General features: G+C 34.8%; 1 protein-coding gene and 1 long non-coding RNA gene across 5 annotated transcripts in view; both read left to right on the top strand.

Moving 5' to 3' along the window:
- The window catches only part of LOC145165556 (uncharacterized), a 43494-nt gene that overhangs the window by 9207 nt on the left and 20168 nt on the right, over positions 1-14119 (top strand). The window contains exon 6 of one of the 4 annotated variants that reach the window (XR_013740116.1): positions 2450-3226. The exons of 1 other annotated variant lie outside the window; for it this stretch is intronic. This is a non-coding gene — a long non-coding RNA (uncharacterized LOC145165556). Of the gene's footprint in view, positions 1-2417; positions 3227-14119 lie in introns of those variants that run through there. 2 more of the 4 variants (XR_013740115.1, XR_013740114.1) reach the window with 2 other exon arrangements.
- On the top strand, positions 12771-13544 carry LOC145163445 (uncharacterized). The gene has a single exon (XM_079082286.1). The coding sequence runs from the start codon at positions 12771-12773 to the stop codon at positions 13542-13544; it is 774 nt and encodes a 257-aa protein (XP_078938412.1).

Raw genomic sequence — 14119 nt, 5'->3', positions numbered from 1 at the left:
TTGGTTTAGGTGCCAAATTACGCATTTCGTCTCTAATTTCAAAATTTAACTCGGACTGTCCCTTATTTCCAAAGTTGTTGCACGCTTTGTCGCTGCAACATACAAATGACTATATTGCTCTTTTCTTTTTCTTTTACATATATTTTATTTATTTATTTATAATTTATCTTTTATTATTATTATTTATAATTTTAGAAACTAAAATGGCTTATATCATTACCATCTTTTTCTTTTCTGTCCTCTTTCCAACCTATGGGAACCACCTCTTTCAAACCTTCTCTTAGTCATCGGAGTTGGTAACCTAACTGGAGCAGAGAAACCCAAAACATACACACATGCACACACACCTTATGTCTGTACAGATACGATACCGAGAGAGAGGGCAAGATAGACGAAAAACTGTCAATGTCGGAGCAGCAAAAGAGGGTTGCAGATCTGCACTCCAACGAGAGGCTAGCAGAGAAACACCTCTCATCCTCTCCTATTGCTTCTTTGTTTGCCACCATTGCCACCCGCGCACTACCATCTAGGGTTAAAATCTTCTCTCGACAAATCGATGTAATCGTCTATTCGCTCTTCTTCGTTTGTAGATCTATACTCTGACAACAACCCTTTTACTCTCTCATTTTTCTGGTGAGAATTGGAGATCCGAAAACAACCATGTTCGATTTCAAGAAATTAGGTTCTATCATTGATATAGGGAAAGAGGGTGGGTTGTGGTAGGTTTCTTTCGCGAACTTGTAACTAACTAGAGGAAAGAGGGGTGGTCTCGTAGTGATGGTCCGACAATGGAAGTCCGGTGATGGTGGTTTGATAGTGGTGGTGATGCTGATAGTTTTGGGAGCAAATCTTAGATAAAAAGGAGATAGGTATATTAGGTTGGAATTTTAAGGGGAGTGGGTAAAGTGAATGAGGTTTTTTACTTTATTTATTTTATATTATACATAATTTTATGAAAAATAAATAAATAAAAAAAAATAAAAGGGTAGAATAGTCATTTCATATTTCACAAGGGTTGAAGTGTGCAAATTTAAACTAACAATGGATGAGACATGCAACTTTTAAACCAAACGATAAATGATTTTTAAAATAGGGAATAGACTAAACGTTTCTTTTGACACCTACATAAATTCATGTAATTTACTCAAAAAACTATATGTAGAATTTTGAATTCATAAAAACAATAATAGTTTGGAATTTATTCGATTTAACTACCCAATTTTTTTTTTTCAATTTAACCATTACGTTGAAAGTCTAATTTAAAGGAAAATAAAGATCGTTTTTAACCAAAAACTAATAATAATCTTTTGATTGATTTTGATAACTCACTATGGTGGTGTTTTTGAAACAAATAAAACAAATTTTCAATTGTTAAACCAAAAAATCTTTCAATTATTAAAAATAAAAACAAAATACAAAGGTTTATATAAAATTTGGTATAACTTATAAGAAAAAGATAAATTGAAGATAAATTTAACCAATTTTAAATTCTTTGAAAATTTAATTTTTTCACCTATTAGTAGACAATAAGAAATGGCATTGTCAATGGGCATTCGGTCTTTCATATTTAGGGAAAATGACTTGTGAGGATAATTACATTCTCGTGTTGTTTACGTTTAGGCAACTTTTTTTTGTACATACTTAACCATTTAACTTGTTAAATGTGTTCACATATTATAATATAGCAGGTGACACCGGTAATATGTGAACACATTTAACAAGTTAAATGGTTAAATGTGTAAAAAAAGAAAGTTGCCTAAATATGAATATATATATATATATATATATATATATATATATATATATATATATATATTACAAATTTCATAAGACTTTTTATAATTTCTTACAACATTTTTATGATATTTTTTTCCTATAGTTTTTTCTAATACAATGTTTCAAACTTTGCTTTTATATATATATATATATATATATATATATATATATATATATATATATATATATATATATATATATATATATATATATTTATACTTTTATATAATTTTCATACAAGTGCTCTAAACCAAATACTTTCTAAAATTTTAAATCTTGCTTACAAGTTTGTTTGTTTTTTTTTCATTTTCGTACAACTATTTTTTAACTTTTTTTTACAACATTTTTAAAGCGATTCATACATTTTGTGTGGCAATTTAATACTTTTTTTATAACATTTAAAATATTTTCGTTAAATACTAGATTAGAACGTTATATTAAAAATTTAAAGAGTTTATAAACTTCTAATTAAGAAGTATAGAAAAGTAGTAATGAGTTTAAAACATTTACATTATATTGTTTTTTTTGTTTTTTTTTGTGTGTGTTTTTTGTTTGCTACGTAATATTTTCGTTTAATTTGCTTCATGTGAAGACTTAGGATTAGAAACCATGTCAAGCTGAGTTTTCCCATAATCATGCAGTCAACCGAAGTATCAGGTTTAGTCCGTTTCAGGTGGTCTATTTCGCTCAACCACAGGGACCACTTGATTTGATGTCACTTCTTGTTTCCGGCGTTTTTCCAAAGAAAGTGCATGATTTCGTTGAAGGACTACATGATGTTCATAAGGTTGTTCATGAAAACTTGGTTCGAGCCAACTCCAAGTACAAGCTTGATACCGATAAAAAATGCAGGCAAGCTGATTTTGAGGTGGGTGACATTGTTTGGGCTGTTTTGACTAAAGATTGTTTTTCGGTCGGTTAATTTGGTTTTGGTTCGGTTTTTTGGTTAATATGCTCACCCCTATTATTTTTACAACCATCATGTGTGCACGTTATCAAGCAAATCCAAAGGAGTCATCAGTGGCTTTTTCAATCGCTGAATCTAAATATATCGATGCTGGTAGATGTTGTGCTCAAATTCTCTGGATTCAAAACCAACTTCTACATTATGTTTTCAAGCTTTCCAAGACTCGCATCTGCTGTGACAACACCAGTGCTATTCTTTTCACTCAAAATAATATTCAACATTCTAAGACAAAGCATATTGAGATAAGACATCACTTCATCAGGGATAACGTGCAAAAGGAAAAAATTAAGCGGATGTACATTCTAACTGACAATCAACTCGTTGATATCTTCATTAAGCCCCTGGATGAACAAAAGATAGTGTTTTTCACCTGCTCTTTATTTCCTAACGTTCTTTTTCTTTTAAGTTATCTGTATATTTGAATGTTTTAGACCTTATTTCTGACTTTTTCTTTAATCAAAAATCTCAAAAACACAAAAATAAGTTTTTCCTTTGTTTTCTTCTTTGTATATTACATTTATTTTTACAAAAGAAGTATACATTGCATTCTAAAATATCCTGATGCTAAAAAATTGATGTATTCATCTTCTGAGCAGCATGGTTCATGATTCTACCCTACTCATAACCAAACATCGACTCTCCATCATCAAAGCACATCCTTCTACATTAAAATTTGGATGTGATGTTTAAGGAAATCTAAATATGACATATTTACAAATAGACAGGTTGAGAAAGAAAGGGTGGCTCGACTAATTTCCATGGAAGTTCTCTTTACCATCCCTGAGCTCCTTCCCCTTTTTTGTATCTTCATTAAACAAGTCCAAGTGTTCACTAAAAAAATAAAATTTTGTTATTCTCTTTAAGTGTTTTTGTTCATAATATTTTGTCCCTTCGAGTATCTTCATGTTGACCTTCATAACTCGAAGGTACAAAGATTACAAACCTTTAACTCATTGTTAGAGATATTGTTTTTATCTAAAATTTGTAACAACCCAAAAACCCGAATAAAAATTTTCATTTTCGTTTTTCTAAAATAAACAAGTACCATAGATATAAAATTCATCCAAAACCATCACATTGTAAAATTGTTCTGTCATCAGAGTACAATATCAAAAATGCGGAAATAACGGGAGAGTGTGATGTGCCATCATGCCGGTCCTTTCCCCTTAGTACCGGAAGTACCTGAAACCATAAACACAAACTCTAAGCAAATACTTAGTGAGTTTTCCCAAAGTACTAAATACCAACAAACAATTAATTCTATGGGCCAAGTCATAGTCTTACAGTTATTGTCGGGGGCCAAATTTCGGTCTTACATACAGGTGCCAGGGGCAGATCCTCGTCTTCCATACAATTGCTAGGGGGCCACATCTTGGTCTTGCATACATATACCACACAAAATAATTTTCATACTATAACACAAAGGATTGGCCGGTTTTGGTGCCTTCGAACCATTGATATAGTGAGAAAATCACCTCAGTCTACTGGAAACAACAAGATGCTCGACTGCTAAACATGAAGATCCCACACTAACACAAACAAATAGCCCTAATCAGAATTAGGTCACAATCCCAAATCATGGGCCTAAGCCCTAAGTCCAAACTCATAAAATAAGTGCTCAAATGCTTTTTCCCATAATGGGCCTAACCATTCTTGGCCTAAACACAATAATGGACTCCAAGGCCCAAAAGGCCCAACTACGCTAGTTAAGGCCCATAAGCAAAATTTAAAGGCCCACCTACTCTAAACAGATCAAGGCCCAAAACCAAATAAGTCCCAATGACTCAAAAGTCCAACAAAAGTCCAAAAGCCCACTGGGGCGTACACACGACGTAATTCTCTATACGCTTGGCGTACTCGAGCGCCATGTAGTACACGCTGCATACATCCTCGTATGCTCAGCGCACTGAGATGTTCAACACCTTTAGCTATTTGGTGCTTAATCCATGTAACCACTTACTCCAACTTCCAGATCTCGGTCATTAGGGGGGTCTTAGGGCATAAAGCTGACAACTTTATGCCTTAACATGTCTTATAGGAGTCCAATATCCACATTTGTTCATCAAAACTCACATTAAGGACCTAGATTCAGGCATGGATTCATATCATTCACCAAGATAACATTTTTATGTCTCTAACACATCATAGGGACTAAGATCTAGCATTTCTAGCTTCTGGAGTTTCCCAAACTCACAATAGAGAATCAATGGACCTAAAAGAGCTCATAAACAAACCCTAACTCCAACTATCAAAAGGATCAACAAGGTATGAGCTTTTTACCTTCAAAATCTTCCTAAGATGATGCAGATTCATGATCTTGAAGCTCAACCACGTCCAAAGCTTGCTCACCAAGTTCTTCTTCTTGCAAACACACCTAAAAGGCCACTAAAGTTACTTCCTAGCTTAAATATCACACTCAAGGGAAAACTAGGGTTTTAGGGACGTTAAGAGTTGTGGAGGCTGATAAGGGTGAGGGTCCAAAGGTCATAAATGTGCTTAAATAGGGCTCATGACCTAAAATTAGGGTTTTAGCTTTTGGCTACATACTCCCGCGTACGTGGCTTAGGTCCCCAATCCAACATGCCCATGTACGCTAAGCGTGCATATACGTACACCCAGCATACGGAGGGACCTCATTTGAAATTATGTTTTTATTTCAAGGACTTAAAAGGAAATTCCTGGATTTGAGTGTTAAAAAATTGCCATTAATGTTGAACCTGGAGCTTGGAATCCATCAAAATGATGTTTTCTTAAAAAAAGAAATAGCTTTTTTGCTTTTATTTTTAAGTAAAAAGGACGAGAAAAGAATTTGAGACAAGAAAAGAATGCAAACATGTTATGTTTTTATAGACATAATTTATGGGTAGGTGTTTTGAAAATCGAAAATGTTTAATGTGCATTCATTTCAAAAGATTCAAAAAATTTGCATAGTTGAGATCTTACTGAAAAAGTTGCAATTTACTCTCGTTGACTGTTTCCTTTTTAGACTATTTTTATTTATTTATATTTACTTTTTTTTTGTACACGGTCTAAAGAATTGAAAGTGAATTTTTATTCTATAGAATGTAAATACATCTTTGATTAATTTCAATGATAATCTCATTCACTGATGTATTGTACATCTAGGAATTGACGGTGAACTTTAGTGTTCAAGAATGAAACTTTGACTAAGTAATGTCCCTAGAAGCATGCTATTGTATTTTTCTAAATCTCTCTAGTGTATCTCATCAACGAGACCATCTGTTGAGATGTCATCGAGTCATCCACTCACGGTGATTGGTCGTAATGTCTAAACCTTCAATGTGAGACAAACTGTTTCTCATCTAAGAAAATTTAACAGATGGATTGGATGTTTATTGTTAACCAAACTCTGTCCATCAAAAATTTTTTCCATATGTATCAAGTCTCATATTCTATTGAAATACTGAGCATAACCCTGTACTTGATGTCGATACCATTGTCTACAGGCTAAAAGATACTTATCTGGTCCTAATTGGCAAAGGGTTTCTTTTGTGTCCCGAACCCTGTCTATTACAACCATAGATTGGATATGACACATCCTGTACTTGATATCCCTGACCTTGTCCTTTACAACTAAAGACTGGGATATGACATCAACAAATCCTTTACCCTGATGCCTGTGATCTTTACTATTATAACCTTAGTTTATGTGAGGCAATACTCTAAACATCTAGGATCCACTATATTATCCCATACAGTATGTGAGACATGCCAAACAAAACTGATGTATAGGATCCACTGTATTATAAACATATAGCGAGTGAGCATCAAAATGATATATGTCTAAGAACTCCTATATTACACCATAAAGTGAGTGAGACATCAAACATCCCACCTTATTCCGCTACAACATAATATGTTCTTTTCACTGGCTTTTTTTTTTCAAGAATTTTGCTGATCAGCATTATCCGTTAGAGACGCTTGACAACGATAACTTTTTTATAAGAACGAAACCATCAATTAGGGATTCAAGAACTACAACGTTTCTTTCTATCATGATGGTTACAAATCACATCATCTTATAAGGGGATATTTTCTAAAATTATTCAATCTTACAAGTATAAAAGGTTATTGTTGTTTTGTTCAAAGGTTTAAAACTTATCGATCATCAATTTCTCTCTCGAAAAAAATCTTGGGGAACCCTAAAACCTGCAACTATGGATCCTCTCTTCACATACGTTCCAAATGTAGGTGCACGCAAACCTCACAACACTCCATCAACTTCCATTGTGATCAATGCCACCAATGTTGCCTTCTCAGATACTATTCCATCCAAATTCAAAAAAGAGGGTTATAAGCTTTTGTTAAGTTTCCAAAAGGTCATCCTCTACGTTATGCTCATTCTGAATGTGTTGTTTCGTTCTTGCATGCGCATGTTTGTGAGTCCTATTACAGATGCACTTATGATCAACAATAAAATACTATTCAGGTAGCAATTAAAAACAAAAATCTCTTCATCGTGGAAGCCATCAAGGATGCTCTTCGTCTTCCCAATCTGATATAATATTCAAATTTTCCTTCAGAAGATCAATGTAAGAAAGTTTTGGCGAATCTGGGTTATGATCCCTTTAAACAAGGTAATAGCCCTTGTTCTATGTAAATATCTTCCTCCAAGGTGGAAATACCTCACAAGTGTTATTGGTAAGTGCCCATGGCACAAAACTGGAAGTCTGGACTAGTTGAATATGCTCGAGATGGAAAATATGTATGAAATGGTGAAGACTAAACATCTTGACTTTACTCAATTGATTTTTGATCAACTTGTCAGCTCTATCACATTGAAGAAAAGGTCCTCGTATGTCCCTTATCCTCATTGGTTTTCACTTGTTCTTGAAAACATTAACTAGCTCAGGGTATGTCTGAGACATTGATGATACTATTTCCAAGTCCTTCATGTCTACGAAGTTGGTTAATACAACACCCAATCCTACTGGTCCTCCAATTACTCGTTGGATGGATAAGTGATTGTTGAACCCTTATCATGCTGATCAACACCCCTATACTCCATCGGGTTTCCATGCAACTCTATATCCTTCTGATGAGGATATCACTGAAATGGTGACAGTCTTTGAGGATGATGATGACACTGAAGATGAAGAAGAGTCGGATGGATCCCAAGATAAAGATGAGAATATAGAAGTGGCCGACTATGAAGAATACTCTCATCCTTCCTCTGATTCTCTATCCATCACCATCAGGCCAACTGTGCTACATCGCCGTAATCCTGTTGTCGCATCTACTGCTATTCAGTTTCCGCCTCGTCCTAACAAGCATATATACTTTCGATCATCCTCATCATCTGCACTTCAAGGTATCCTTCAACAACCTCCTGTAATCGATCATTATTTTGGGTTTGACAAGTCTCCTTCCCCTGGTCCACACACAATATTTCCATCCCTGCTAAGCCTGAGGGGGAGCATCGACCTATTCAACCAGATATGTAATATCAAATTCTATCTGTTCTTCGAACATTGATTGAGCTTTCAGATGTCTTCGCTCAACGTCTTGGACGCATAGAGAGTGGTATTGATGCTATCAAGATGGTAGTGCTTCCATCAAATACTTCAATGATACCTCCTCTACCTCCACCAAATAATCCAACTCGACCACCCTCCTCCATCAAGTGCTCCTACAGCTCCTAACGCTCCTATAGTTCCTACTGCTCCTACACACCCTTCATCTATTGAATCTCCAGTGGATGAAATAACAAAGGGGGAGAATTATGATAATGTTGATGAGGACCTTGAGACTCCAAATGAACTTGATGAAGAAGGTTTCTTTGACCTTGACTTTTTGGGTGATTCAGTTCCCTCTCATGCTATACCTATGCCTATCTCCACCATTTTCCCAACTGGATCACAACATGAGGGAGGAGTCTCAACCTCATGGGGGTAACATGTTAATAATGACATTGAGTGTGATGATGATCAACCTGTGTCAAGAAAAAGGAAGTCTAATGCTGTTGCTTCAAGTTTTACTACTTATAAACGTCCAAAAGTCATCAAGATTTCTGATGTCATTGCTGAATGGGGATTAACTATTAAAAACTTGTTTAATTAACTCATATTAGAGTTAATGCTAGACACAGAATTAATCCAATACTTGTTACTTTTTACTAATTAATCTAGAAATTACAAATCTAAAAAATCGGATAGAAGAATGATTTACAAACAATTAAACTGGCTAACACAAATTGAAATCAAAATAAAACATTCAATTAAGCATATAATTGATCAAACTAAACAGTAATCACAGTCAAACATCATGACTAATGATTAATCACATGAAAAGGTTACGTCTTGCGAAACTGAAATCTAAGTTTTTAGCGTGACATGGCTAAAAACGAATTACAAGTAGTAGAAATGGAATCTAAACGATAAATCTTACTAAACATTTAAAAGAAATCGAATCGTATCCTTCAGATCTACGTTTTTCACTTGAAAGTCTCTGAAAATCGTCAGGAATCGCCAATTAGGGTGACTGGAAGGTTATGTGGGTATATTTATACGTCCAACAATGAAAATGGCATGCATGCGATCGCATGTACAGAAGTTGCGATCACATCTTTTTAGGAAAACGCATATCGGGCCTTCGAAATGAAGTACGTTGCTGTTTCGATACCTTTTGGCCAACTTGTGATCGCATGAACGTAAGCTGCGATCCCATAAACGCTCTTTTTTTATCTGTCTGAATTTTTGGCACGAAAAATCTCTGAAGTCAAGCTGCAAGCGAAACATGCGATCGCATGAACAAGACATGTGATCACATGCCTTTATTTTTGTATCCTTTTGATCATCATTCCTCCTTCCAAGCTGTTCTTGATCATTCCTCGGCATCCTTACTTAGTTTAAACTCCAATTAAGCTCCAAAGCATCCATTAACGCACCCCGAACTTGCGTATTCATCTGTGTTCTCCAAATTGCCTTGAAAATCATAACAAAATGTGAGAAGTATGGCCATTCTACAAAATTATCATGAAACACATAATACATACGAATAATTGGGAGTTAGTTAGATTTTTATAATAAAATACCGAGAAAATTATGCTAAGAGATGCATATAAAATGCATCTAACAAGATGCATTCATGTATGATTATCAAGTATGGGCTTGATTAATCTTCCTAGATTTAGTTTTACTATAAAGAGTAAGTGAGTTTTCAAGGGAGAAAACATAAATGAATGAAAATATTCTCAGATTTAAGCTAACATCTCAAAGTAAGAATCTTCTTTCTTATAAGATAATTACATAGTGTGATTTGATTATAAATCTAGATGACTCTAGTGTTTTCTACAAAGCTTGTGGGAGCGCAATAACATTTCTAGTCTTATACGTAGTCGACATACTAATACATGGAATAAAGATCCATATAGATAGATCATGGCAACTTAAAGGATTAAGTAAAACTGCATTAATTGTTATGGATCTTAAAGAGCTTAAGATAAAAGACTCTAAGAGAGTTTACCTTGTCAAATACCACATGACATGATTTTGAGCAAAATCCTAGTGTAAATGTTGTTGAACTAGATAATATGATTGTATTCGATATGTTGTTGCAATTGGATTAATCATATATGTCATGATTATTCATGAAGGCCAACTAAATCGTATGCTTAGGGCATGTTGAATGATACCGGTATAATCCGAGAACAAGTCATTGTGTAACTTATAGGAACATTCTAAAGTACTTATGAGAACTAGAGAAATATTCCTAATCTACGGAGTATTTGAAAGAAAGCTATGTTTAAAGTTGTTACACATATGCTAAATTTTCAAATAGATTAAGATAACTCTCAGTCACAATCGGGCGTGTCCTCATTATTAATGAAGAGAAAGTTACATGGATAATGGTTCCATGTAGATTTTAATTACAGTTACACATTAGAGTTATAATACATGTGGTTTAGAGAACCACATACTAAGATGCTTAAAGTATAGTTCTTTATGACTATGAATAATCACATTACGCTAGTATTAGTATCTAAGTCATATTTAAGCATCTAATACATTCTTAATAGTTTTCTTTATATATGAGTTATATATATAAAACTGAATATGTTTGTATTCTCAAAGTTTAACAAATCAAGCTTGTCAGATCTACTTAACAAAGCTTCTTTATTAGCTAAAGCATGAAAGTCAAACTGGTGCTATAGGACCTTGTTGATATAATTAGATGTATCTGATTGAAATTTAGTATTTGGATATTGGAACAGTACAAGCACCATATATTGTAATGAATTGATATATTGGATATGAGTCTTTCATTGAATACTTGTTGTGTTCTATATTAGCATGTTTAAATCCATGAATAACTAGGTTATTCTAAATGTCCATTGTCGTTCATAGTTGCGGGAGCATCTATGAGGTAAGAATAATATGAATGGATTGGTGGGTTCTCATGGAGATGAGAATAGCAAGAGCTGCTACCAACTTCATAGGTACTTGATTAGAAGAATAAGTGTTGGACTGGACCCGCATCAAAATCACTTTATGGATTGTAGTCAAGAGTGATATTTTGATCAAGGTTGTATCTTTGTATTCTTAGACCCGAGATACATATTTAGGAATTAAAGTGTAGGAATTGTTGTGCTTTGACATGGTTTAACGTTGTTCCGTAAAAGGCAGTCATAAGGGCCATCATTGGGTATGATATGAACTACATTGACGTGCGTATGTAGTCGAGATGGGATTTGTCCCTCTTATTCATTGATAGTTAGATATATAAGGCCTTACTAAAAGTTGAACACTAAATGAGATTGATGGTGATCCACATCTCATGTTCGACATGATGTCCGAGACAAAGGAATAATTGATACCACACATTTAGTAACAATTGTAGCTTAGAGCTCCTGGAATTGGTTGTTGATGATATGACACCCTTCATATGTTGTTAGGGGCAGTAGCCCGTTGCTAGACGTCAACTACTGTCTATGTCAGTCTATAATGAATCTTGTGCAAGTGGGAGATTGTTGAGTCTGTATGCCCAAGAATCATTATGGAGTGATATTGCTAATAACATATGATCCTATAGGGTCACACCTTTATCAAGTTGGCACCTTTTGTATATTTATTATTAATATGATTATTAATAAATAATATCAATTCTTGTAATTTAATAAGGGAATAGTTATTGTTTTGTGACAATAATAATTATAAGAGAATATAACTAGTTATTATTTAATATGGTATGAATTAATACGTCACGTACAACCTTTTTGACTAGTTGGATTCTTTTGTCTTTTACCTAAAGACAATTTATATTTTATAAACTTTGAGTTTATAAAATTTGAAGAATCTTTCTTATAAATAAAGGTATGGCCGAAATATATATAAAAGAATGGAGGTTGCTTGTCAACTTTCATGCTTTGTCTCCCCATGTTAGCCTAATAAGATTTTGGGCTTTATTTTGTATTGGGTTTTATGAGTGGGCCTTTTCGCTAGGAAACCCTAATTAGCTAGTCTATATATTATGTCTTTCCCTTTCATTGTATTTGTACTTCTCTTTGATAATAATATGAAAGCCTAGCCGTTATATGTCTTTCACTTTTTAGTTTACATGGTATCAGAGCTCGGTTGATTATCTGTACCTTTCATTTTTTTGGGGGCGAGTTACTCTTCATTGGTACTGTTCACCGATTACTGTTCAGCGACGTTATTGTTCATCGCAAGTACTGTTCATCAACGAGTTACTGTTCATCGGTACTGTTAACCTCTAACACTGTTTGCGTTACTGTTTATCGATATTACTGTTCACATGTGACACTGTTTATCGATGTTACTGTTCACAAGCACTGTTCATTACACTGTTCAACGACACTGTTCACGTGCACTGTTCATTGACTGTTTGCAATTTTGGGTATGGTTTTCTTGCTCGTTTTTGTATTCGGTTTGGTTTGATTTGTTCGTTTTGTCGGTTTTGAGGGTTTCGTTTCATCTAGCTTTGTTGATTTCGAGATCTTGATTGTTTTTGCTGCTACTCGTATTTACTGTTTGACTGATATTGAAATATGGCCCCAAGAGATGATTCTCTTCAGTCCATTAATATTCAACTTGATGACAAAAACTATGCCTATTGGAGTTATGTTATAAAAAATTTCTTGCGGGGCAAGACTATGTGGGGGATTGTTACAGGTGACAAGAAGAAACCAACAGACGAGAAGGCCGCTAATTATGCAACCTTATTGGATTCATGGGAGACTGATAACTCCAAGATCATTACTTGGATTAATAATTCTGTCATCCAGTCTATTGGTACTCAGTTGGCGAAGTATGACACGACAAAGGAGGTTTGGGATCACTTGGCTAGGTTGTATACTCAGTCTAACTTTGCAAAGCAGTATCAATTAGAGTTTGATATTCGAGCCCTCCAACAGAACAATCTCAGTGTTCAGGAATTTTATGCAGCTATGTCGGATTTGTGGGATCAGTTAGCTCTTACAGAACCTGGTGTGTTGAAGGCTTTTAAGCCTTATATTGATAGAAGGGAAGAGCAACGTTTGGTTCAGTTCTTGATGGAATTACATTCATATTTTGAAGGTGTGCATGGATCAATCTTGTATCGTACATTTCTTCCCACTATTGATTCGGTTGTTCACGAGTTGATTACTGAAGAAAATCGTATCAAGTCCCATGCTGACAAAGCTCCCAAGACAGACACTCCTGCTGTCTTTGCTGTTCCACAACGAACTCAATCTTCAAACCAAAACCATCCCAGAGTTGCATTGATGAGTGTGCTTTCTGTAAGAAGAAGAACCATTGGAAGGCATATTGTCCTTTGCTGACAAGCAAGGGAAATCAACAACAACAACAAACAAGATCACCAGCACAGTCTTAGTCTTCACAACAGAACAAGTCTTCTGGACAGTCACGTCCCTCATTTTCATCTTTTAGGCCTCCACAGTACGCTGCTGCTACAGCTTCAGTTGAGAATGAAACAGATTTCACACCACCATCAGCCTTGGATCCACAAATTGTTGAGCAGTTCAGACAATTCTTAGCTACCAATCCAACTGCCATGTCAGCTTCCATGTCTCATTTACGTCTGTCTTCATCCAACACGTCAGATATCCTTCATCCATGTGGATATTGGATTCTAGTGCATCTCATCACATGTCCCACATTTGTCATCTTTTGCTTCATTATCTTCTCGTACACCTGTCTCTGTTATGCCTGCTAGTGCTACACCCATGTCAGTAGAGGGTGTTGGTTCTATTGTCACTCCTTATATATCTTTAATAGATGTGTATTACATTCCTACACTTGCTTTGAATCTTGCATCGGTCAGTCAATTGTGTAAATCTGGTTGTTGGGTCTTCTTTTCTGATTCATTCTGCTGTGTACAGGACATTCGATCTCG

The sequence above is a fragment of the Lactuca virosa genome, chromosome 3, assembly GCF_052849685.1.
Source record: "Lactuca virosa cultivar CGN04683 chromosome 3, Lactuca_virosa_CGN04683_v6, whole genome shotgun sequence".
Taxonomy (NCBI): Eukaryota; Viridiplantae; Streptophyta; class Magnoliopsida; order Asterales; family Asteraceae; genus Lactuca; species Lactuca virosa.
This window is presented reverse-complemented; position numbering and strand designations above follow the sequence as displayed.